This window comes from Leptopilina heterotoma, unplaced genomic scaffold, assembly GCF_015476425.1.
Source record: "Leptopilina heterotoma isolate Lh14 unplaced genomic scaffold, ASM1547642v1 Lhet_708, whole genome shotgun sequence".
NCBI lineage: Eukaryota > Metazoa > Arthropoda > Insecta > Hymenoptera > Figitidae > Leptopilina > Leptopilina heterotoma.
In genome coordinates, this window is record NW_025111164.1 from 400623 (window position 1) to 428613 (window position 27991).

Genomic DNA, 27991 nt, shown 5'->3' on the forward strand with positions numbered 1-27991 from the left:
CAGCTCGGATATGTCACCACTTTTTGGAATAATTACGAAGACTATGTAATGTTTTAAGAATTGAGTAGGAACGATTACTATAGCTGTTGTAAGGGATACCTTCATGTTTGTACTCCTTACAACAGCTATAGTAATCATCACAAAAAGTGGTCACATATCCGAACAGTAATATAGACTATTGTAATCATTATGAATAAATTTTTCTTCGTGTACAGTAAACAAATTAAAAAATTTTTTTGACATAAATTTCGTTATTTTGCTTTCAAAGATTCGGGAGGTCGAAAAAAAAGTTAAGATAAAATTATTTTCGGTTCGGATAATCGAGGTTCCACTGTATTTGCACTTATTGAACAAGAGACCGACTTATAACTTTACTTACAAATATGTGAATTTTTACATATTCAGATTTAGAGAGTATTGAAGGTTCTAAAGAGGTTTAAAAAAGGAGGGTCAAAAGAAGGTTTAATTTTTCCGTGCGGGCATACTCTTTGTATTCTCAGATTATAGCAAATTTGTTAAATCGAACATGCTACTTCTCCGGGAAGTTTAAGTGAAAAATAAGTGTAAATGTTTGGAAAGATTTGATGCTTCGTGATAAGAGTGTGGCTTTTATAATTTTAAATATTTGCAGATGGAAAGTGACATTGGAGCCACCTCATAATCAGGACATGAAAATGGAATACAAACTGAACCATTGAGTGTAAGTCGAGGTGTAAGTTTTTATTGTTAAAGGATATTTATAAATAAGTTTTGAATAATTATCATTAAGTAAAATAACTATATACTTAAAACCGGTATTAAATGTGGAATGTTGCTAGTAAATACTATAAAATTATCAAGACAAGTTCTAATATTAAAAAAAAAAATTAATTGTAGAACATTTTAAAAATTACAAGTATGTAAATTCCACGAGAAAACGAGGTTAGCTTTCAAATGTGAATTATTTCACAGGGTGAGCGATTGAAGTAAAAGCGGAAAGAAGGAATGCATATTAAAATATAACGTCCTTAAAACGTTATATTGTCGAAAGTAATTGACATTTACAACTTTTGATTCTTGCATTTGGAAAAGCAATATAAAATCTATCGATTGGCATAAAAAAACTAAAAATTGATTTTTTGGTACTAATAAGTCGTGTTTCGTCGTGGAACGTCACATATACCTGAATATAGTTAGATTTACATGTATTCACTGAGAAAACTGAAGGTTCAAATTCAGAGGTTTAAAAGTGTATGTTTCACTTTATTATTAAGAGAGATTTATAGTCATTCTAAAATGATTTTTGAATTAATAAAGGAAATCTTCTTGTATATTCTGTTTTATTATATACAGAGGGTTAAAAGGTGCACAGAAAGTGTAAACTAGCTGATGCGCAGGAAGTTCGCGCAAACATCACCACGCATTTATTTTAATGGCTCTAATGCACTGAATTTTGAAGTTTGTTTTCCATATTTATTCGTTCCGCGTAGGATAACCTGGATAAGGAAGGTATACCTTAAGATTTATAATTTTTACTTATGACATAAACTCAGTTTCCACCAAGGAAAATGTAAATTCTTTATCCCTCCAAATGTTGACTCCAAACCTCCAATTTTCTCAGCGTTAAAAAGGCTACGTAAAAAAGAATTGTTTTTTCATGATTTCTCCTAGTTTTCTTCTATATGCATCGAAAAAAGTGAGATTACACAGAGAGAAAAATCAAGCTTTTGTATTATGAGCAGTTAACCTTATTTCGTAAAAGAATGCACGTGCGCAATAGGCGTAAAATGTGTGCTGTATTTGTATCAGTTTCTACGTTATGAGCATAAAAGTTGTACCTTTAAGCAGGAACCTCCATACAAAATTACCATAGGAGAGCTCCATACTACAAACGCTTGATTTTTCTCTCCGTGTAGAAAATAAAAATATACACTGAAGGACCTTTTTTTGTCTGCAGCAGACTTTCGATAGACTGCTTTTGACCATTATGTTGGCACGCTGTAGGACTATATACTTTTGGGTTGCTGCAGTACAATTTTGGGCGCGTGGCAGTTCAACAGTTGTTCAGATGCAAACCAAAGGCGGCATCCCCACTACTTTGGTGAGCTGCTTACCAACATTTTGTACAGTCACGCGCCCAAAATTATACCACAGCGCACCAAAACCATAGTGCAAAATACAAACAGTTTAATTTATTTTTTGTTTTCAAATGATAAATTTGGCTAAAATTTATGTTTGAAACATTAATTTTTTAGATATTATAGGCCAATAAAAACGACTGAATAAATTTTATATGTGATTTTTCTTTCCGGCGGCTCAAATATTAAAATTTCATGTTTCGGTCTCGAATAATGTAGTCTCAATTAATCTACTTACCCTAATTTGAGAAATTTATAGTTGCGTGAAAGAAAATGATCCATAAAATATAAATAGTTAAAAAATGCAAATTAAATTATCTAATTCTTTATTTAACTTATTTTCAATAATTCTTAATTGTATAAACATAATGTTGTTGTCAATAAAATTTTGCGAGATCCAATTTTTTTACATTTCGTCTAGGAACATATACATTTCACATCTGAATTAGTAAAATTCTACTAATAAACAGTAAAATTTTACTCATTGTTAGAATATTTTTCTTGCACGACTTTTCCCCTTTTTTGATAAGTAGAAATTGGTTAATAGAAGTAATTGTTAGTATTTTTTTTTATTTTAATAGGATTTTACTAATTGCTATTAGGTATCTAATTTACTAAAAATGAATAAGTGTTAATGTTATATCGACTATTAACTATTACTAAATTACTTATTCAGATTTAGAGAGTAAACACAACAAAAGTCTAAAAACCTGACTTCATTGATTACTCGCATATAGCGTAACATTTAAATTCGAGAAAATTACTAAACAAAAAATATAACAAAAATTTTTAGTAGAAAATATTAGTGTGTTAACTAATTACATAAATTAATAAATTATATTTTAATGAATAAAGTCTCAATAATATTCTTATTTTTTTTTTTTAAAATATCGCCTAGAGTCTCGGTCTTCTCAAACTTATAGTATGTATATCGATATCGTCTCGTTTTATCTAAGATTATGTATAACGTAAACTCACTTTATTGCTAGTTTAAACCAAAATCCCCAACCATGGATGTTAGAATAGAATAGAATAGAATATATTTTATTATGTCCTAGGTAAATACCACGAGGACAATCATTAAAAATACAGTAATTAATAACATTTATATCGTATAAAGTTAAACAAAGCTATATACATCTCATGCAGACAATAAAATACTTTGATTTACAAATTATCACAGCAACTCACACACAGATGACATACCAATCAAGATACACTCCATATACTCTATACATCCAACGAAAATAAATATTTATATAATTGTAGTTTAAATGTTTTTGGACTTTCAATATTTGTCATAGAACGAGGGAGAGAGTTCCATAAATTTAGGATGTTTGTCAGTTCTTTTCAAAGCATTTTTTTCAGTTAACACCTATTATTTGTTTTATTAGTAATTATTATTTAAATTTTATTTAAGTAAATTTCGTTAAATTGAAATTTTTACAAATAAAAATTATAGGAGAGAGTGGGGCAAACCGGCAAAGTGTAAATATCTCCGAAATAGCAAAATTGTCAAAAGTTCTATTTAGAAATTTGAAACAACCATGTGTACTATACCATATTTTTTCAATTTGACATTTTTTACTTTTGTTTGTGCAACGCTGGGAGCAAAATTTTTTTTTTTAGTTTTTTTCTACACTTTTACGAATTTTTTCTTAAGGAAATTCTGAGGAAATCGTGTAATATTTTTAAATATTAGGTCTTAGGTTTTGAAGGTACACACCTCAGGAATATTTACTATCGAAAACTTTGATGAATGTGCAAAGCGTTTTTTTAACAAATAATTATTCTCAAAATGAGCCTGTAGGGCAAAGCGGCCAGTTTTCGGTGAGGCAAACCGGCCATAGGATGTTCTCATTGTATCAGAGTTTCAAGAAAATTATTATTAATTAGAATGTTTTTTTCATTAAAATATTTACTATCAATGAAAAATAATTTTCTTCCAATGAGAATTAGACCCATTAATATTGTTTTCCTCATAAATTCAAACACTTTTTTTTTAAAATTATTTATTTAATTAAAATTTAATCCTGCAATATTATTTACATTATTACAACCATTATTCACGTGATCCTTTATGTTTTTTATTATTGTAGATTATACAAATGCAATATTATAGATAAAAAATCTAGGTGACCGGTTTACCCCAGGGGGTGGGGCAAACCGGCCAGTTTGCAAATTTTTTAAAAGTGAACACAGCAACTAAACAATAAAAGATAAAGTATAGGTGTCTCTGGGAAAAAGTTGCGCAATTAAATAATATTTCAAACAAGCCATCGAAAAATGAAATCAGTTTATTCCTTTTATTACAAGAGTAAAAAAACCGTTACTATGGCCGGTTTGCCCCACTCTCTCCTAATACCCTTTAAAATTAGGTAATGATAAAATTATGAGAAACAGACATTGGGTTATACAACTATTTTATTAATTGAAAATTTGAGTGCAAAAAATTTATACTTGCTTACGATTATAGAAAATACGAATTAGATAATTTTCTTACTTGCTGAAAATAAATGTTAGAATAAACTCATTTTATTAAGTAGATGTTTTAGGTTATTTTACCATTTGAAACTTTAAAATTAGATAAAATTACGATTTAAACTTTTTAGATTACGGAGATATACGGACGTCCTAAAATAACTTCCATCACCAAATTAGTTTTCATTTTAAATAAACTTTGACGTCAAAATAAAAATTAATTTTATGTAAAACACAGTAAAAAAAGTATTGAGTGGAGCCTTTAGGAATTGGGAGTCAGCATGAGCCAATACGGATTTGTATAAAAACCGTATTGGGACGTTTGACTAAATCTTTTTTCGTCCACCGAATTCGGTCCTCTTTTAGCATTAAAATTAAGATTATATGAACAGAATTCACATCATACATTGAAAGCACAATTGTCCTGGAATATAAAAATTTCGATTTCGAAACGAAACAGTGAAAAAAAATTAAAAAGTGGTCAAAGCAAAATTACTTTCAACAGTATAACGTTTTAAAAATAAATATTTAAAGTGTATTTTTCGACGGACTGCAGTACCCACGAAATTCAGCCCCACTATTCTACTACTTCACTTGCCGAGCTTCGCTCGCTTCATGCTCACGAAGTATTGCAAAACTCCGTACCGTATAGTCATATATACAGGAGCGCAACGTTCCGTTAGGTGTAGTGGGGAACTTTTCAAGTCGGTTCTACAATAAGCACGTCTGGATGTTGTCGTCTGTCGTGGACGTGTACGCGCTGACGTCACGAACGTGGTGTTGCCAACTGTTTGGGAATTAGTAAGAAATTCATGTTTTTAAAGGTTATGAATGATAAAAATTAATTTTTAGTAAAATTTCGTTCATTGTCAATAAAGACTAATTAACCCTTTGCGTCACAGTAGGTCTCTCAGCGACCCACCTTTTCCTTCTCAGTTTTCAGTATTTCTATGGCATATTTATTAATAAATTTAGGGTTTTTTTTCCGGGCATGTTCCTCATACCTGAACAAGTCTAAGAAAACTGTTGATTCACAATTTGTTAATAATAAAAATATTATAAACAAATAAATAACAAAAAATAATGCTTCTTTTTCAGAAAAAATTCATTTTCTACTTATCCTTACTAATTTTTGAGATGATAATTTTTTTTCTTTACAAATTAGATTCTAAACTATATTTACAATTACTTTTTTGAAATTTTTTTTTATAATTTTTAATAATAAATAACAATTTTTTGTAATAATTTATAAAATAAAAGTATTTCAAATGAAATTTCAAACCTATTTTCATAAAACTCGTTACTCGGGGGTTTTTGGTGTCGCTGAATACGAATCTAGCATCAGATTTTTAAAATTCAAAATGGCGGATCCAATATGGCGGACGCGAAAATTAAAAATAAACTGAATTTGCTTGAAACTGGTTACTCAGGGGTTTTTGGGGTCTCTGAATACGAATCTGGCATCAGATTTTCAAAATTCAAAATGGCGGATCCAATATGGCGGACGCGAAAATTAAAAATAAACTGAATTTGCTTAGAACTCGTTACTCGGGGGTTTTTGGGGTCGCTGAATACGAATCTGGCATCAGATTTGCAAAATTCAAAATGGCGGATCCATTATGGCGGACGCGAAAATAAAAAATGAACAGAATTTGCTTGGAACTCGTTACTCGGGGGTTTTTGGGGTCGCTGAATACGAATCTGCCATCAGAGTTTCAAAATTGAAAATGTCGGATCCGATATGGCGGACGCGAAAATAAAAAATGAACAGAATTTGCTTAGAACTCGTTTTTTTGGGGGTTTTTGAGGTCGCTGAATACGAATCTGGCATGAGTATTAATAAATTTATTAATAAACTTAGAAGATTCAAAACGTTCGGATAAAATTAAAGAGTAAAAACAAAAGTGAATGAATCCTGACAATCCACAGTCAGGTAACTCGTTTAACGTAAAATCCTCTTCATAGTATTTCTGTCTATAAAAAAAAGAATTAATTTTTTGATACTGAATATAATGTACCATTTTTGACAATCCGATTGAACAAACTGTAGATATTAGTAAAGAATCGCTAACCGATAAGTAACTGAAAATGTCAAACTTAATGCAGGATGTGATGTAAAAAAACGCATACAATAATACTGCTTCTACTCAACAAAATACCTTTTTTCAACGTAAAAGCTATATTAACCTGTTGAGAGAATCGTTAGTAATAGTTTCTCGAATGTCGTTTGTTTGAATGAAGTTGATACTTATCTTTGGAGGGAATCGTTCGTGTTAGTCTGTCGTTTGTCATTTGTTTGTTTCAAGTCGGTACTTACTTGTGAAGATAATCGTTCGTGTAAGTCTGTTGATTGTGATTTGTCCGATTGTAGCCGATACTCACCTGTGGAGGAAATCGTCTGTGTGAATTGTGTCGATTTTTATTTGTTTGATTAAAGTCGGTACTTACCTGTGGAGAGAATCGTTCGTGTAAGTCTGTCGTTTGTCATTTGTTTGTTTGAAGTCGGTACTTACCTGTGGAAATAATCGTTCGTGTAAGTCTGTTGATTGTAATTTGTCCGATTGTAGCCTATAATCACTTGTGGAGGAAATTGTTTGTGTTAATTGTGTCGATTGTCATTTGTTTGATTAAAGTCGGTACTTACGTGTGGAGAGAATCGTTCGTGTAAGTCTGTCGTTTGTCATTTGTTTGTTTGTCCGCCATATTGGAACCGCCATTTTGAATTTTGAACATCTGATGCCAGATTCGTATTCAGCGACCCCAAAAACCCCCGAGTAACGAATTCCAAGCAAATTCTGTTCATTTTTTATTTTCGCGTCCGCCATAATGGATCCGCCATTTTGAATTTTGCAAATCTGATGCCAGATTCGTATTCAGCGACCCCAAAATCCCCCAAGTAACGACTTCCAAGCAAATTCTGTTCATTTTTTATTTTCGCGTCCGCCATATTGGATCCGCCATCTTGAATTTTGAAAATCTGATGCCAGATTCGTATTCAGCGACCCTAAAAAACCCCGAGTAACGAGTTCCAAGCAAATTCTGTTCATTTTTTATTTTCGCCTCCGCCATATTGGATCCGCCATTTTGAATTTTGAAAATCTGATGCCAGATTCGTATTCAGCGACCCCAAAAACCCCCGAGTAACGAGTTCCAAGCAAATTCTGTTCATTTTTTATTTTCGCGTCCGCCATATTGGAACTGCCATTTTGAATTTTGAACATCTGATGCCAGATTCGTATTCAGTGACCCTAAAACCCCCGAGTAACGAGTTCCAAGCAAATTTTGTTCATTTTTTATTTTCGCGTCCGCCATATTGGATCCGCCATTTTGAATTTTGAACATCTGATGCCAGATTCGTATTCAGCGACCCCAAAAACCCCCGAGTAACGAGTTCCAAGCAAATTCTGTTCATTTTTTATTTTCGCGTCTGCCATATTGGAACCGCCATTTTGAATTTTGAACATCTGATGCCAGATTCGTATTCAGCGACCCCAAAACCCCCGAGTAACGAGTTCCAAGCAAATTTTGTTCATTTTTTATTTTTGCGTCCGCCATATTGGATCCGCCATTTTGAATTTTGAAAATCTGATGCCAGATTCGTATTCAGCGACCCCAAAAACCCCCGAGTAACGAGTTCCAAGCAAATTCTGTTCATTTTTTATTTTCGCGTCCGCCATATTGGATCCGCCATTTTGAATTTTGAAAATCTGATACCAGATTCGTATTCAGCGACCCCAAAAACCCCCGAGTAACCACTTTCAATAGATTTCAATGAAATGAAAAATGTATGACTCAAAGGGTTAATTAATTAATAAATACATACATATAGTAAAAATGAATTAATTTAGTAAAATGTGTATATTAAATTATTCTGAAAAATTATAATTGTAAAAAATTCAATAAATTGTTAAATATTTAAAGTTTAAACCTTTTTTTAAAAAAACTTTATAAACAAATAAAGAAATATTATAAATATGCTGCATGTGCAAAATTGTTAATTAAATTTAATCTCCAGAATTTTCGATAAGTCAATATAACATAACCTCTTCTAAATGTCTTTTTAAAAAAATGTAAAGATAAATACACAAAAGTGTAACATTAATAATACAAAATTACGTCAGGTGTGGATAAAAAGAAAGAAAGAATACAAAGATTATTACAATTTATTTATTTGTATTATCCACTTTATTTTCAAATTATAAAAAAAATCTTAGTTAAATAAAACAAAGTAATTTTACAATATGTTTCAATTATCTCCGATGATCAACATAATTCAAGAAATTTCATGGAATTGTGGTATTTCCATTTGCTTTTCAATTGTATGCGTTGTTGAACATATATTGTTGTTAGATTGGTCCATTTATTTTTTAATGTCATCTCTGCGAAATAAATAAATTATACTGTATTATAACTTTAATCTGTTAAAATTTTTTTTGGCAATAAGAAAGTATGTTTTTACAAATAGTTAAATTTTTTCAAACTACTACTATCTATTATATCACATGAAAATGCGTTATATCAGTTTTCTTAAATTACAGTAGATAGATAAAATATATTTTATGGTTTCAAGAGTTTAGCCATTTTAAAAATTTGTTTCAAATTTAATTGTTCTAATGTTATAATAGTATAATATTCAAGTAATTTAATGAGAAGAGACATATTTTTTTATTATTTACTCTAATTTCAATTTTAGTTGGAAGTAAAAAACAAAATCAAATTAGGTATTATTTGTTTTGCTACGTAAAAATAGTATTTTTAGTAAAAGTGTCACAATAATAATTTACCACAATGGAATACACTTACCACTTATTGGTTCTGTTGTTATTCTTGTTATCTCATTTGCAATTGTCATCCACGCATTTTTTTTATAACACTGTCCTTGTAGCTAATCGCGGATTTATCGTACAAACATTTGTTTGCTTGTACCAATTGAATGATCAATTCATTTATGTCGATATCACCCATTGTTGAAGATAAATTGAATTACCAGCAACAAATTACTGCACGAGCAGAAGAAATTGAGAAAACAAAAATATTAATTTCAAGTCGCAAACCGTTAGGAATATTATCGCATGGAAGCAGAAACTAAATAATCCTGCAGCCTGGCTGCATACCGTGATTTCTTTCCCTTCGCTCTGAATTTTCTGAAATGCTTAAATCTAATTGGTTGTCCATAAAATGACAAACTGTGGATAACCAATCAATTATGACCAAGCCTGAACTGTTGGTATTATAGTTGTGTAAATTGTCCGTGTTCTTTACAGCACTGTATGTTGTTTACGTATAAAATGTAATATACTATAACGTAAATTGCTTTTAACTTCTTAACCCTACTGTGTGGTTAGAAATCTAATTGTGATTTATGAAACATGCAGTTGTAGTTTTTGTTTCTTTTATTCACTTTGTTTTTAGTGCTCTTAGTTTTAGTGTTCTACAAAAATGAACAATTCTAGTGCAGAAGAAGAGGCTAAAACAAAGTTCTTTTTAACTTTGATTCAAGCTGAAGATTAGATTTACAATCCAAAAAAGAAAGTGGCAGATGATGTGAAGAGAGCAAAATTGTGGGATGCTGTATACTCTACTTTAAAAGAGTATAGTGTTGACATAGCAGGTAAGATGTCTCATGAACTCAAGTTCATTTTATTTCTGTAACTTTAAAATGGTTAATGCATAACAACTTAACCTAAAAATCAAAATGAATATTCGAATCATTGAAATTGTGTATTCAATTTGAAACTTTTTAATTTAAGAAATTAGCAATGTTTTAATTTCTTCCAAATAATTGTAGTTACTTATTCTAATCTTATTATATTAAAATACCCTTTACATTTAGAACAAAAATACTCTATATATAATTCTTAAATCGAAAGTGATAACTCTAATAATCAAAATATTTTTCTTAACCATTGTATATTTATAGATCCTAAAACTAAGTGGCAAAAGTTGCGAGAACGGTTTGTGAGGAAGCATCGAGAAAATAGACGAAACTAGATTTATTATGATGATATGTCTTTCCTTGTGCCATACATTCAGCACAAGAGCTAATAACTGATTTCTAATATGTCTATTATTTAATCAAACGCAAATTTTTTATTATCCACATGGAAATATTTTCTTCATTTTTTCAGTACTCGAACATTTCAAAATGTAAATATTTCTGATGAGGACCAAAAGGAGATGTCTTTTCAAATGGAAACGGAACCTCAAAATTATGGTTTGTTTGCATAATTTTTATATTTACACTACTGGTAAAAATTGAAAGACCACTCATTTTCAGGTGATTGAAAAATATTATAAAGCATAAAATGTATGGAAAAATTTTTTTTTTTATTTTTTAAAAGATGATAAAATTTTGAAAAGAACAAGATATTTCAGAAGTCGTTTTGCCAATAATTTACTTTGATATTTTTAAAAAATCGTCATTTTCAATGTTTTACAAAAAATTGTATTACTTCTAAAATGACACAGGCACACAAAAAAAAAAAGTTTCGTGGCCGAGACACTACAGTAGTATATTCCCATGTATTTTTGGCCGCTGAATCCGAATCTGAAGTCCGAATGCTCAAATTGGTTCTTTTTTTGAGTTATACTCAAAAAACGACTCAAAACACGAATTTGAACCAAAAAAATTAAAATTTTTTTTTGTGAGACATGACAATAGCATATTTCCATGTATTTTTTCCCGCTAAATCCGGATTCGAAGTCAGAATTGACAGATTTGCTCAAAATTTTGAGATAAGCTCAAAGAACTGATAAAAAAAGCGATTTAAAATAAAGAAATGGCAATTTTTTGCTATGACACTACATTACAGTATTTCCATATATTTTTACACTCGGATCTCGCATTTGAAGTCAGAATTATTCTAATGGCTCAAAATTTTGAGACACACAAGAAAATCTGTTAAGTTACAAAAATTAAAGTCAAGAAACTCTACTTTTCTTGCTAGTACACTACATTAGTATATTCTCATGTTTTTACATCTGCTTCTAGATTCAAAGTTAAAATTATTAAATTGGCTCAAAATTTTAAGTTAAACCCAAAAATGCTCAAAATTTAATTTAATGCAAAAGAGTTCATTTTTTTGGTATTCGGTAGTGTATTCTCATGAATTTTATATACGCTGAATACAAATTCGAAGTTAGAATTATCAGAATGACATAAAATTTTTTAGAACTCAAACCCTGGTTACAGGTTCAAGCATGCATGTTTTTGAGCACTTTTAATGAAATCCAAAATTTTGAGACACTTTGAAAATTCTGACTTTGGAATCACAGTGAAAAAATACATGGGAATACACTAGTGTAGTGTCATAGCAAAAAATTTCCTTTATTCATATTAAATTACATTTTTATCAGTTTTTTGAGTATATCTCAAAATTTTGAGCAAATCAGTCATAAATCTGTCAATTCTGACTTTAAATGCGAGATCCGAGTGTAAAAATATATGGAAATACTGTAATGTAGTGTCATAGCAAAAAATTTCCATTTCTTTATTTTAAATCGCTTTTTTATCAGTTCTTTGAGCTTATCTCAAAATTTTGAGCAAATCTGTCAATTCTGACTGCTAATTCGGATTCAGCGGGAAAAAGTACATGGGAATATAGTAGTGTAGTGTCATAAAAAATTTTTTTCATCTTAATTCGGTTTTCTGAGTCTTTTTTTGAGTGGTTTTTTGAGTTTATCTCAAAATTTTGAGCAAATCTGTCAATTTTGACTTCGAATTCGGATTCAGCATGCAAAAATACATAGGAATATACTTTTGCAATGTCACAGAAAAAATTTTTCATTTTCGTCATTTTAATTCGGTTTTTTGAGTCGTTTTTTGAGTTTAGCTCATAATTTTGAGCACATCTGTCAATTCTGACTTCGAATCCGGATTCAGCGAGAAAAAATACATGGAAATATGCTATTGTCATGTCACAAAAAAAAATTTTAATTTTTTTGGTTCAAATTCGTGTTTTGAGTCGTTTTTTGAGTATAACTCAAAAAAAAGAACCAATTTGAGCATTCGGACTTCAGATTCTGATTCAGCGGCCAAAAATACATGGGAATATACTACTGTAGTGTCTCGGCCACGACACTTTTTTTTTTTGTGTGCCTGTGTAATGAACGCTTTTTAATCATCTTAGGCTTATTTTAAAGGTCATTTGCTAGACTATAAGAATTACTTATAAGCATTAACGTGTAATTTTTTTCTTAGAAATTGCAGGCCGTCAAACTTTGACAAAAAAATTTCGAAAATTTTCTTGTACTAAAAAACTATTTAAGAAAATGTATAAAACATTATATAGTGTAGATTATTCAAGAAAATTTAATAAAAAAGTACGTTTAAATTTAAAAAATTTTTTTTTTGTTAATAAGATTGTTTCAAAATTTTTGAATTCTTTTGGCCCAAGTTTGGCGGCCTGCATTTTGTAAAAAAAATTACACGTTAATGCTTATAAGTAATTCTTATAGTCTAGCAAATGACCTTTAAAATAAGCCTAAGATGATTAAAAAGCGTTTATTATTTTAAAAGTTATTCAAATTTCTGTAAAACATTAAAAATTACGATTTTTTAAAAATATCAAAGTAAATTATTGGCAAAACGACTTCTGAAATATCTTGTTCTTTTCAAAATTTTATCATCTTTCAAAAACTAAACAAAAAAATTTTTAGTTTCAATGAATTTTATGTTTTAAAACCTTTTTCATTCACCTGAAAATGGGTGGTCTCTCAATTTTGACCGGTAGTGTGTCTATATGAAAATCTTAAAATTTTAATCTTAAATTACTTTTGTTTAACAATAGTTTTCATTGAAAACATTTGGAGTTCATATAACAATAATTATATCACAAATACTACTTAATAGTTATTGAAATAAACATTCCAATATAATTGACTTACATTTATCAATTAAATTTGAAATATTTAAAACTAAAGTATATATTGTGACTCTAATAATTGAAAATACTGCTTCATGATAAAATTTAAAACTTAATAAATTTGTTTTATTACAGGCATTAATCAGTGCACTTTTGAAACTTCTGGAGAGCAGACTTGTCATGAAGTTTCCAAAATGAATGTTGATACTTCGACGAATGAAATGGAAGAAAATACACAAATTCTTGGATTACAGAAATTTAGAAGAAACAAATGTAGGTCAATCTACATTTTCAACACCTTTATATCCAACAGAAACTTCATCTGCCATCCTTCCAGCTTCTTCATCAAAAGGGAAAACTACTTATAAAATGTTATCAACTGCTTCAATATGTCCATCTTCAGTAAATTCTGAGATTTCACGTTCATCTACTGATTCCAATATTTCTTTACCTGGCGCTTCTAAATCACCTGCATCCTTGTCGTCATCAAAGTTATTATCATCACATTCGTCAACAGTTTCTTCAAGACCTTCAATTTTGTCAGTAATTAAAATATTTCCGTCAACAAGTGAAAATGGAAAATTATCTACATCTACAGCAGTTTCAGAGTCTTCAGGTTCACCCAAAGATAATACTAATTTTTCGCCTGGCACTTTTAACTCACAGAAGCCCTTATCGTCATTAAAATTAACTTCATCGTGTTTACCATCAATTGTTCCAACGCCTCCATTGCCAACTAGTGTAATATATCCGTCAAAAGTTACTCAAAAAGTTATTTCAACACAAGTGAAACAATTTTTTAATCCCACTCATTTATTCATCCCACTCAAGTTCAGATTCTAATATTCTTTCAACTGTGAATTCCAAAGGACTACCCTTATCAACAGCAATACCATGTTCAAGTTCCTATTCAAAATCTCACTTTTCATTGCCCAATGAAAACATACCTGTACCAGTAACAATGTTTTCTAATCTACAGCCAGCAGTTGTAAAAGAATCAGCTTCAGCTGCAGCATCTGGGAAGCAATTGCCTGCTCCTAAAGATCAAAAAAATAAAAACACGTGCAAAGTTGTCCCACCTTGGGACAATTTTGCAGTTAAAAAAAAAGAAGACCAGATTTATTAAGCGAAGAAGTCTCACAATCAATCATTAAAACTTCGTCAAATTTAATAGATGCCTGAAAAGAAATAACAGGTTACATGAAATGGAAAAAAACTCAAGGAAAAGCTCATGATAATCTAGTCCAGCGAGAACATTTGTCTAGAAATGCCACTTGTGATACTGAAGATGGATATTTTAATATGATTCAAAGGGGTTTCATGCGTTTACCTCTGGAAATACGCAGAGATGTGTTCCAACAAGTTTTAGATATCATTGAATCATACGATTAATGATTATTTCACATACAAAGTTTACTTCGACACTAAATTTTTTTTTTATTGACGCTAACAAATTTTATAAGCAATGAAAAGTTATATTCCTCAAAGAACTATTGCAAAACTATATGCGCGTCGTGTCATTTCAGTTTTAAATATAAGTTAATTTCTTTAATAGGGACAATACTTTCCCAGAAAAAAGTCTTATGACAATTTTGTTCCTGTTGTTTACACACAGTTACTGTGTAAATTAAAAAAATGTTAGTAACTTTTAGAAGTAAAACTATCTCTTATGTCATATTTTTTATTTTACTATTGTTTTACTGTAAAGTATTAAAAGTTAATTTAGATAAAGGTGATATTGTGATGTTAATTAGTTGTACTAATTCAGTATTATAATGTAAGAAATATAAAAGATTAGTTCTTAGAGCGGAAAATTATTGTTCCACGTTTTATATATTTTGTGATTCATGTTTCTTGTTTTGCATGCAGTCAAGCATAATGATTTTTGTGAGTTTCGCAAAATAAAAAATCTTAATTTTACAAGTTAAATGTTGTAATAAAAGTATTATTAAGAATTATAGTACAATAAAAACTTTTTTTACAAAATATTTACATTTTTGCTTTATATTTCAAAGTTTAAGAATACATAAATTTCATAAGGAATAAAAATGTTATAAGTGAACAATAACTATCTAGCATATTCATTTTGATTAAAAAAAATATAAAGAAATACTGTAATAGTTCAAGTGTTGGCATAAAAATATTGTTAATATATGCTCAAATCCTTTTATCGTAAAGCTCCCTCCTCAGAAAAAAAATAGTCAGCCAGTATATTTCTTTGTTCAAAAACATCATTTGGTGCTGCAAAATTGTCCTCTTCAATATCATTATTTTCATTAAAAGCATTCTGTCTGTGTTCATTGTCTAGAACATACAATCTGTCTTCATCATCCATTATTATTCTTGAGTTAACAGAAAGTTATGTAAGCAGATCAAAGCTTCAACAATGGATATGGACGTTTGTAATTCAAAGTCCATTCTGTTTTTCAAAATTGTACACTTATTTGTAAGTAGACCAAAAGCATCCTCGATACAATTTCTAGCCCTGGGAAGTCTAAAATTTAACACAATTTAATATATTTAAAATATGTTTTTCAAATGGAATTAATTAATAAATAAATACATCGTAATTAAGAAACCGTTTTAAAAAAAAGACCCCTACTAAAAATAAAATCACAAAACGACAGAAATTTAGTCAGAATCTCTGACGTTTTTAGGCTGCATTTGTTACGATTGCAGCCACAGAACGTCAGGCTTGAGTCATGTTTAATCAGAAAGCTTCAAAAGTAGTCAGGTTTTTTATACAAAGTCGACACCCTTTTTTACCTGGAAAAAGGTCAACTGACCGTCATAAAATTGAAGGGAAATCTTTTTATTTGTTTATATTCATATTTATTTAAACATTATACTTGTTTTTCATCGACTTAGAATTCATCTAACAATATGCTCTTATTATGCATGCAGTATATCCTTTAGAACTTAAATTCAAAAATGATATCCTTTTTTATTTAACAATTACGGTTTTCGAGATGCGTTACAGTTTCCTTAAAAAAATGTTTTTTATAATAAATTTTAGATATTTGTAATTGTGGAGATTTCTAGATTTTGAATTTATATTCATTTTACTTGAAATTTTAAAATTGCAAAACTTTTGAGCAATACAAATTAGGTTAGAGACCTGAACCTAATAACAATAGACCCGCAATTCTATTGTGAAAAAAGGGCTACGCACAAATTTCAAGTTTTAAAGGTACTTTACATTTACCGGCTATATTTCGGTGAGGGGCTGTAAATAAAAAAAAAGATTTCAATGCTCAATAATCACAATCCATAAACATCAGGATTCAACAGGAGCATAAAAAATCCTTTAGTCAGAATTAACCAAAAGCTTCATGAATCGTCAAAGTAGTCACAAAACATCAACATTTCTGACGTTTTCTCTTTATTTCTGATTTTATTTTTAGCAGGGACCTGTAAGTTTTAACGGTAAATTACATTTTTTTCTTTAAGTAGTGTTCTTATAATAATTAAGGTAAACTACTTTGGTTTTTTATGTTGTTTCTTTATAATAATTTAACAGGGTCGATTTTTTACAATAAAATTCTCTACACCAGAAAAGATTTCCACTTCTCTTCAATTGACACAAAAAAACGTAATTCCAGAAGATGATAATTTAATAATTCATAAGTTTTTAACGTTTATATGAACAAAGAACTTCTTAATTTAAATTATAATTACATAAAAAATGCACAAATAAAAAGCTTTAATGAAAAAAGTAGAATTTGTCAATTAGGAATACCAAGCAACGTTTGAATATCAGTAATACATGTTAAATCTTAAATATAATTTCTAGTTTCGTTCATTAGAACGTTTAAAACATCTGAATTATAAAAACTTTAAATACGAATTTGGAGTAAATTTTAAAATTTAGATCCAATTTTTAAATCTTAATTCACAAACTTCACTTATGGCACCCTCACACCTTTTGTAATATAATTTAAAATGGTTGCACTACATTTTTCTCAAAATACGATTTCCCAGAGGATTTTCCTAAACAATACTGGTTTCCAAAAAACATTTTTCCCAAACTACAAATTTGAGCAAGCATTTTTCTGAGAAGTGAATGTTTTTAATGAAAAATTGAAAAACGGTTATAATAGTTCCAGTCATAAACTTTTTGTATTACAAACATTCGGGTTCAATTATTTTCATAAATAATAAAAATTTCACAGAAATTCAATTTAAATTTTTTTATAAAATTCTTCGTAATAATTTATTTTAATTTCTTTAAGGCAGGGCTCGGATCGTCTTTAAGACTCAAAAATAGTCGCTTTAGTCGCATAAATTCGCAACAAAAGTCACGAAAAGTCGTATAAAATTTTCAAAAAAATCGAAAAAAAGTCGCGTGGAATTTTAGAAAAAATGACAAAAAAGAAACACGCATTGTAAAAATTGGAAAAAATCACATTTCTCGACAACCCATACTTTAATATCAAACAATCCGGAATAAAATTTAATAAAATTGAAAGCAACATTTTAAGTAGGTATTTTTAACATTTTTGTAAAAATTCTCTTTAACCCTTTAAGTCATACATTTTTCATTTCATTGAAATCTATTGAAAGTGGTTACTCGGGGGTTTTTGGGGTCGCTGAATACGAATCTGGCATCAGATTTTCAAAATTCAAAATGGCGGATCCAATATGGCGGACGCAAAAATAAAAAATGAACAGAATTTGCTTGGAACTCGTTACTCGGGGGTTTTTGGGGTCGCTGAATACGAACCTGGCATCAGATTTTCAAAATTCAAAATGGCGGATCCAATATGGCGGACGCGAAAATAAAAAATGAACAGAATTTGCTTGGAACTCGTTACTCGGGGGTTTTGGGGTCGCTGAATACGAATCTGGCATCAGATTTGCAAAATTCAAAATGGCGGATCCATTATGGCGGACGCGAAAATAAAAAATGAACAGAATTTGCTTGGAACTCGTTACTCGGGGGTTTTTGGGGTCGCTGAATACGAATCTGGCATCAGATTTTCAACATTTAAAATGGCGGTTCCAATATGGCGGACAAACAAACAAATGACAAACGACAGACTTACACGAGCGATTCTCTCCACACGTAAGTACCGAGTTTAATCAAACAAATGACAATCGACACAATTAACACAAACGATTTCCTCCACAGGTGAGTATAGGCTACAATCGGACAAATCACAATCAACAGACTTACACGAACGATTATCTCCACAGGTAAGTACCGACTTCAAACAAACAAATGACAAACGACAGACTAACACGAACGATTCCCTCCAAAGGTAAGTATCAACTTCATTCAAACAAACGACATTCGAGAAACTATTACTAACGATTCTCTCAACAGGTTAATATAGCTTTTACGTTGAAAGAAGGTATTTTGTTGAGTAGAAGCAGTATTATTGTATGTGTTTTTTACATCACATCCTGCATTAAGTTTGACATTTTCAGTTACTTATCGGTTAGCAATTCTTTACTAATATCTACAGTTTGTTCAATCGGATTGTCAAAAATGGTACATTATATTCAGTATCCAAAAATTAATTCTTTTTTTTATAGACAGAAATACTATGAAGAGGATTTTACGTTAAACGAGTTACCTGACTGTGGATTGTCAGGATTCATTCACTTTTGTTTTTACTCTTTAATTTTATCCGAACGTTTTGAATCTTCTAAGTTTATTAATAAATTTATTAATACTCATGCCAGATTCGTATTCAGCGACCCCAAAAACCCCCAAAAAAACGAGTTCTAAGCAAATTCTGTTGATTTTTTATTTTCGCGTCCGCCATATCGGATCCGCCATTTTCAATTTTGAAACTCTGATGCCAGATTCGTATTCAGCGACCCCAAAAACCCCTGAGTAACCAGTTTCAAGCAAATTCAGTTTATTTTTAATTTTCGCGTCCGCCATATTGGATCCGCCATTTTAAATTTTGAAAATCTGATGCCAGATTCGTATTCAGCGACCCCAAAAACCCCTGAGTAACCAGTTTCAAGCAAATTCAGTTTATTTTTAATTTTTGCGTCCGCCATATTGGATCCGACTAATTTCAACTTCGAGTTTCTTCTACCTCTGATTTTCTTTTTGGGAATGTTAGGGGACTACTTCAAGACCATTTTGCAAGAAAAATTAAAATCGAAGACTGAGCACTTTTTTTTTAATCGAGATTTTTCGATTTTTAAAAAATTTTTTTTAAAGAAAAATCGTATTTACTCACCATTTACTCATAATGTGATTATATTTGTTTACTTAGAAGTATACATAACACAAAATAAAGAAAATTATGTAAATTTTATTTAAACATATTTTTTATTGTATTTTGGTTCAAAAAATTATAAAACCATCAACTTCGCGACATTCAGTACAATTCATAGCTAATTTCAAATTGTTTATCGTTTATCTTGACGTTTTATTCAGAGCATCGTTAAAATCTAAACCAAAAAAGTTTAAATATACTCGAATAGAATTAGTTTATGAAATATTAGTGACTTGAACATCATGTTGCACAGCAAACCTAAAATCATAAAAAATCATGCTCGAACACATGAAGAAAACCGTTATGTTATTTGTTTGATGTGTTGTAGCAAAAATAAGACTATGATTAATATACAATCAGCATTAAAGCTGAAAATTATTAAATTATTCGAAAGTTATGACGAACAAAATGAGTGTCTTCCAAGAGTAGTGTGTCCTTCGTGCAAATTAAATCTGTATTCTGACATTGATAGGAATCGAATTTTGCAAATAAACTTCTCACAATTTCGCTTAAAAAAACAAACAAGATTAAGTGAATCTGTTACCTGTGAGTGTTACTTTTGTGATTTAGCAAGAACGAATGGATTGAAAAAAATTATCCCGAAAAAGGTATTTGGGACTGAACGCAAATCTGATTTGAGGAAAATTAAAACGCCGAAACATGAAATTACGAAACACTGTTCTAATTGTTTGTCTGTTATATAGAAAGGTAAAAGTCATATTTGTAAAACATCAAAGATTGTGGATAATGTAAAAAGTATGACTAAAAATTGTGAATTGAAGACGAAAGAACAATTAACATCCAGCTTTATAAAAAGTGTAATTGGAGAAAAAAGTGATTCTAATTCAATAAAGTTATTGCAGCCAAAAGGGGGAAATTCCCTCCAAATTACGATCGGAAATTTAAAAAAATCGAAAGAAACCTTATTTTCCGTAAAAGATTTTCAGAACATCAGAACACAATTCAATTTAAGTTATAAAACTACTGCTGGGATCGCCACTGCAATTCGCACGGCAACAAGAAATTTGAAAATAATAGAACCACACTTAAAAAGAAAATTACTTGATAGCAATCATACTCTGGACCATTTATTTCAATGTAAGACTTTTAATTTCCTTAATGTAAAACAAAATTCTGTATCTGATGCTCCAGAATTGGTAGTTTATTGTACCGATTTACAAGAATTAATTGATTCTACAATAAAGTCTCGTAATATTAATAAGGAACATTTGAAATTTGGTATAGATGGAGGGGGCGGTTTTTTAAAAGTTTGTCTAAGTATACAATCAGACACAGATTATGATATGATTAAAAGTGAAAAAAAATGTACTCGACAATCATATAATGATGGTATCAAAGCAAAAAAATCTAGAAATTCGAGTGTTAAAAAACTATTTATCCTTGCATTGGCTCCTCATTCTCAAGAGAATTATACAAATGTGGTACAGTTGTGGGAAGCATTAAACATTAATGACTTTGATGGTACGATCGCTACGGATTTAAAACTGGCGAATATCATTGTTGGTATTATGGCACATTCAAGTTTATTTCCATGTTGTTGGTGCTTTTCAAACAAAAATAATCTGAGTAATGACGATGAGCTTCGTACTATTGGCAGTGGACTAAAATATTATATGGACTGGTGCGATGCTGGAAGCAAGAAAGCAGATGCAAAAAAATACAAAAACTGTATACATCCACCTATCATCCAAACGGACAGCGATCAACTTATTTTGGTGCAGTGTTCAACGCGAAATAACATACGGAAGTCCTTCTTTTAAAGGAAATAGTTGTAAAGTATTATTAAATAAAATAAAATACGATTTTTCTTTAAAAAAAATTATTCAAAAATCGAAAAATCTCGGTTAAAAAAAAAGTGCTCAGTCTTCGATTTTAATTTTTCTTGCAAAATGGTCTTGAAGTAGTCCCCTAACATTCCCAAAAAGAAAATCAGAGGTAGAAGAAACTCGAAGTTGAAATTAGTCGAGGACCACCGTGATCCGCCATTTTGAATTTTGAAAATCTGATGCCAGATTCGTCTTCAGAGACCCCAAAAACCCCTGAGTAACCAGTTTCAAGCAAATTCAGTTTATTTTTAATTTTCGCGTCCGCCATATTGGATCCGCCATTTTGAATTTTAAAAATCTTATGCTAGATTCGTATTCAGCGACACCAAAAACCCCCGAGTAACGAGTTTTATGAAAATAGGTTTGAAATTTTATTTGAAATACTTTTATTTTATAAATTATTACAAAAAATTGTTATTTATTATTAAAAATTATTAAAAAAATTTCAAAAAAGTAATTGTAAATATAGTTTAGGATCTAATTTGTAAAGAAAAAAAATTATCATCTCAAAAATTAGTAAGGATAAGTAGAAAATAAATTTTTTCTGAAAAAGAAGCATTATTTTTTGTTATTTATTTGTTTATAATATTTTTATTATTAACAAATTGTGAATTAACAGTTTTCTTAGACTTGTTTAGGTATGAGGAACATGCCCGGAAAAAACCCTAAATTTATTAATAAATATGCCATAGAAATACTGAAAACTGAGAAGGAAAAGGTGGGTCGCTGAGAGACCCACTGTGACGCAAAGGGTTAACCCATTAACGTCCAAGTGGACAAAAAATTGCCATTGACTTTGAGCAGTCATCTTTGTATGAAAATGACATCAGAAAAAATTTGCATATAACATTTCCGATGTAAAATTTATCGCTCTTTTAGATACCGTTGTTAGAATTTGTTTATAACAAACAGGGAAAAAGTTATAACCAATTTCTTCTAAAAAACACGATTTTTCGAGAAAAAAATTTCTTTTAGATTATATTTTCACTGGGAAAAAGTGAGGGCATTCTCTTAAAAGCTCAAAATAAGTTGTCTATGGACCTTCAGCAATAAAATTCTGAAGCGACTGATTTTTTTTTAACATGTCGGATGCCAATATGGCTGCTGATTCCTTAAAAATGGTCCAAAAAAACAACGTAATGCCAAAATTTTTGAATATAGATAAAATCGCCTGAAACTTGTTACTCAGGGGTTTTCGGGGTCGCTAATTACGAATCTGATGTCAGATTTTAAAAATTCAAAATAGCTGATCCAAGATGGCCGACGAAATTTTTAAAAATTCATCGAATTTACTTAATATAGTCACTTAGAGGTTTTTGGGGTCGCTGATTACGAATCTGATGTTAGTTTTTCAAAATTGAAAATGGCGGATCCAATATGGCGGACAATTTTTGGAAAAATTCATCAGATTCGCTTGAAATTCGTTACACGGGCGTTTTTGGAGTCGCTGATTACGAATCTGATGTCAGTTTTTGAAAATCCAAAATAGCGCATCCAATATGGCGGACGAAATTTTTTAAAATTCATCTAGTTCATTTGTAATTCGTCACTCGGGGGTTTTTTAAGGTCACTGATTACGAATTTGATGTCATTTAAAAAAAATTTCAATTGGAGTAGTAATAATTTATATTGAATCAACTTTGTGATACTTGGTATACCCAGCATTTAATTTCTTTAAATAAATGTCAACAATTTCTAAACCAATTTGTTAAATCTTAAATAAAAGAAAAATAATAAAGAATAAAGTAAAATCTTAAAGGAAAAAAGTAGTATTGATTCAAGAAAACTATGTACTCATATGTTTCCAATTCACCTATTTTCTTAATTTTAAACTTAATTTTTAAACTATTAAAATTTTCTTGGATCAAGAAGAGAAGCGAATTTAATACGGACCATTACGAATTACGATTTTTTTTTATTTTTCTTTTATTTAAGATTTAAATAATTGGTTTACAAATTGTTGACATTTATTTAAAGAAATTTAATACCGGGTATACCAAGTATCACAAAGTTGATCTACTTGAAGCAAAAAAAAACTGAAGGACAAACATTATTGGAGCGATAAAAATAATAAATTAAAGACTCAGAAAAATTTGGCACTGTTATATTAGATTCAATATAAATTATTACTAATCCAATTAAAATTTTTTTTAAATGACCTCAAATTCCTAATCAGTGACCCCAAAAACCCTCGAGTGACAAATTTCAAATGGACTCGATGAATTTTAAAAAATTTCGTCCGCCATATTGGATGCGCGATTTTGGATTTTCAAAAACTGACATCAGATTCGTAATCAGCGACTCCAAAAACGCAAGTGTAACGAATTTCAAGCGAATCTGATGAATTTTTCCAAAAAGTGTCCGCCATATTGGATCCGCCATTTTGAATTTTGAAAAACTAACATCAGATTCGTAATCAGCGACCTCAAAAACCCCTAAGTGACTTATATTAAGTGAATTCGATGAATTTTTAAAAATTTCGTCGGCCATCTTGGATCAGCCATTTTGAATTTTTGAAATCTAAAATCAGATTCGTAATTAGCGACCCCGAAAACTCCTGAGTAACAAGTTTCAGGCCAATCCGATTTATTTTTACATTTGGCGTCCGCCATATTGGATCCGCCATTTTGAATTTCCAAAAACTGACATCAGATTTGTAATCAGCGACCCCGAAACCCCCGAGTAACGATTTTTAGCCGATTTGATCTATTTTTAAAAATTTTGGCATTACGTTGTTTTTTTGACCATTTTTTAAGAATTAGCACCCATATTGGCGTCCGCCATCTTGAAAAAAAATCAGTCGCTTCAGGGTTTTATTGCTGAAGGTCCATGGACAACTTATTTTGAGCTTTAAAGAGAATGCCCTTACTTTTTCCCAGTGAAAATATAATCTAAAAGAAATTTTTTTCTCGAAAAATCGTGTTTTTTGGAAGAAATTGGTTATAACTTTTTCCCTGTTTGTTATAAACAAATTCTAACAACGGTATATGAAAGAGCGATAAATTTTACATCGGAAATATTATATGCAAATTTTTTCTGATGTCATTTTCATACAAAGATGACTGCTTAAAGTCAATGGCAATTTTTTGTCCACTTGGACGTTAATGGGTTAAAATGTAAAATATTTTTATAAATAATAAAATCCCAACAAAAACATCTTTGATGCAAAAATTTCCGCCAAGTAAAAATTTTGGAAATGTCGAAATAATTAGCGAAATAAAAATTTACCAAGTAAAATTCGTAACGAATGTATTCAATTGTATTCCATTGTAACAAATGTAAAATTTAATTTAATTATTAACATAATCAGCTAATGAAATCCAATTGTTCGACTTAATAAAAAATTTCTATTTGAAGCAATTTTTTAAGATCTTGGCGTCAATACTTTCATTAATTATAAGTTAGAAACATTATTGACGCCAAGATCTTAAAATTGCTTCAAATAGAAATTTTTTATTAAGACGAACAATTGGATTTCATTAGCTGATTATGTTAATAATTAAATTAGATTCTACATTTGTTACAATTGAATACAATTGAATACATTCGTTACAAATTTTACTTGGTAAATTTTTATTTCACTAATTATTTCAACATTTCCAAAATTTTTACTTGGCGGAAATTTTTGCATCAAAGATGTTTTTGTTGGGATTGAAATACTTTTTGCATCATAATTAAATTCTAGGGTCTTTTATAAAACTGTTTAGTAGTTCAAGCTCTACATTTATCTAGATGTCAAATCTAATTTTTTAGAGAAAAATATAAATATTTCAATATTTGGATATTTCTAAAAAAACAAAATTTTTTGATATTTAGACAAACGCAGAGACTAAACTTCTAAACGGATATGTAAAATATTCTAGAATATTATTGATTGGATTAGAATCTGGATATATATTGCAAGAAATTTAAATACACTTCGTATTTATTAAAATATTTTGATTTATCTATAAAAAATTGAATTTTTCGACATTTAGACAAACGTAGAGACTAAATTACTTAACAGATTTGTAAAATATTCTAGAATATTATTGATTGGAGTATAATCTTGATATATATTGTAGGAAATTTGAATACATTAAAAAGTTTAGTCTCTACGTTTGTCTAAATATCAAAAAATTTTATTTTTTTTAGAAAAATCAAAATTTTTCAAAAAATACGAAGTGCATTAAAATTTCCTGAAATATATATCGAGATTTTAACCGAAACAATAATATTATAGAATATTTTACACTTCCGTTTAGAAGTTTTCTCTCTGCGTTTGTCTAAATGTCAAAATATTCCATTTTTTTGAGAAAAATCCAAATTTTTCAAAAAATACGAAGTATATTAAAATTTTCTGAAATGTATATCGAGATTTTAACCTAATTAATAATATTCTAAAATATTTTAGAAATCCATTTAGAAGTTTACGCTCCACGTTTGTCTAAATCTCAAAAAATCGATATTTTTCGGTTTTCCTAGCTTAAATTCTATAAAAGTATCAAAAATATTCAAATAAACTCGACAGAATTCTTTCTTTTTTGATTCTTTATCCAACAAAAAAAGAATGAGCTAAATCGGTTAAGATTTACTCGAGTTATTCAATTTTATCGAAAAATAGCCGATATTTCGAGAATATATATTCGCGGTTTTTGTTTTTTACTTTGCGGCGATTCTCTACCGCGAATCTTGATTCTTCTCCTAAATTCAATTATTTTTAAAAAATATAATAACATTCTTATCAAAATTTCAATTATCTTTATAAATAATAAACTCTGAAATTCAATTATTTTCATAAGGAACAAAATTCTTCGCAGAAATTCAATTATATTCAAAATCTTTTTTTAAATTCTCGTCAAAATTTTATAAATAATAAAATTCATTATAAAAATTTAATTATTTTCAAAAGTTCTGATAAAATTGTAATACAAAATTCAATTATCTTCAAAAGTACGAAAATTCTTCGCTGAAATTCAATTATTTTAAAAAAATAATTTTAAATTCTCCTTACAATTTCAATCATCTTTATAAATATTAAAATTCTTCTCTAACATTAAATTATTTGTAAAAATAATAATAAAATTCTTGTCAAAATTTCATTTATCTTTATAAATAATAAAATTTTTCTCTAAAATTAAATTATTTTCATAAGTAATAAAATTCTTCGCAGAAATTCAATTATATTCAAACTTTTTTTTCAAATTCAAATTTTCTCGATAAAATTCTTTACAAAATTCAATTATCTTCAAAAATAAGAAAATTCTTCTGCAAAATTCAATTACATTTAAATATTTTTAAAAAAATCTGTTTAAGATTTAAATTCTCTTCATAAATAATAAAATTCTTCTTTGAAATTTAATTATTTGTAAAAGTAATAATAAAATTCTTGTAAAAATTGCAATTATCTTTATAAATAAAAAGATTCGTCCTAAAAATTCTATTATTTTCAATTTTTTTTAAAATTCCTCGTCAAAAATTTATTTATCTTCATAAATAATAAAATTCATCCTGAAAATTTTGTTATTTTCAAAAGTTCTGATAAAATTCTTTGCAAAATTCAATTATCTTCAAAAGTAAGAAAATTTTTCGCAGAAATTCAATTATTTTCGAAATTTTATTAAAATTCTCCTAAAAACTTCAATTATTATCTTTGTAAATATCAAAATTATTCTGCAAAATTCAATTACTTACTAATGTTTTATGAATTTCTTCTCAATAATTCAATTATTTTCATAAAAAATAATTTAAAAATTTTTTTTTATAAAGTCTTATAATATAAAATAATGATTTTATCGCTTGGTCATCTTTAATTGTAATAAAACATGAAGACATCGATTGCTCCGAGTCGAAGACTCAGAGTCACCGATTTCTTCATGTTTTATAAAAATTTTTATAAGTTGTTTAACTTCCAAAAGGTTTGAATTTGAATCTTTTGAAGAATTTTATTTCCTATGGAAAAATAATAATTAAATATTTATTTAAAAAAGAAGTTATAGATGTTTTCGAGAAAGAAATTTGTAAATAAATGTAACAGATAATTTTTTTGACTAAAACTTATTCCTTCAACTTTCTAAAACTTTTAAAAGTTTCACTTTCTAATTGACAAAAAGAATTTATAAACTTTTTTTTCATTAATTTTTAAAAAACTTTAAATTTTATTGAAGCAATTGTAATTAACAAATAAAAATGATGCAAATTGTTTCCTTATGAAAATTGAGAATTTCCTTCAAAAATATTAAGAAACGAGATAATATGTTATTTTTTCACAAAAGAGAAGAACCATTTTGTGAACAATATTGTTTACAAAAAAAGATTTCTGCCATTCACAATTTAAGTCAACAAGTAATTAAAAAATTTGAAAAAAATCGATTAGTAGCATTTTACTAAAAAAAATCTCGAAAAAGTCGATTAGTCGCATTTTTCATAAAAAAAGTCGAAAAAAACCGAAAAAGTCGCACAAT

The 27991-nt window shown here is 29.0% G+C and overlaps 1 protein-coding gene across 1 annotated transcript in view; it reads left to right on the forward strand.

The window, feature by feature from the left end:
- Positions 1-1351: 1351 nt before the first annotated feature.
- The window catches only part of LOC122510596, a 31610-nt gene continuing 4970 nt past the window's right edge, over positions 1352-27991 (forward strand). Inside the window, exon 1 of the mRNA XM_043625367.1 lies at positions 1352-1488. Within this exon, the coding sequence (XP_043481302.1) occupies positions 1369-1488 (120 nt within the window). The 5' untranslated portion in view covers positions 1352-1368. The remainder of the gene's footprint in view (positions 1489-27991) is intronic.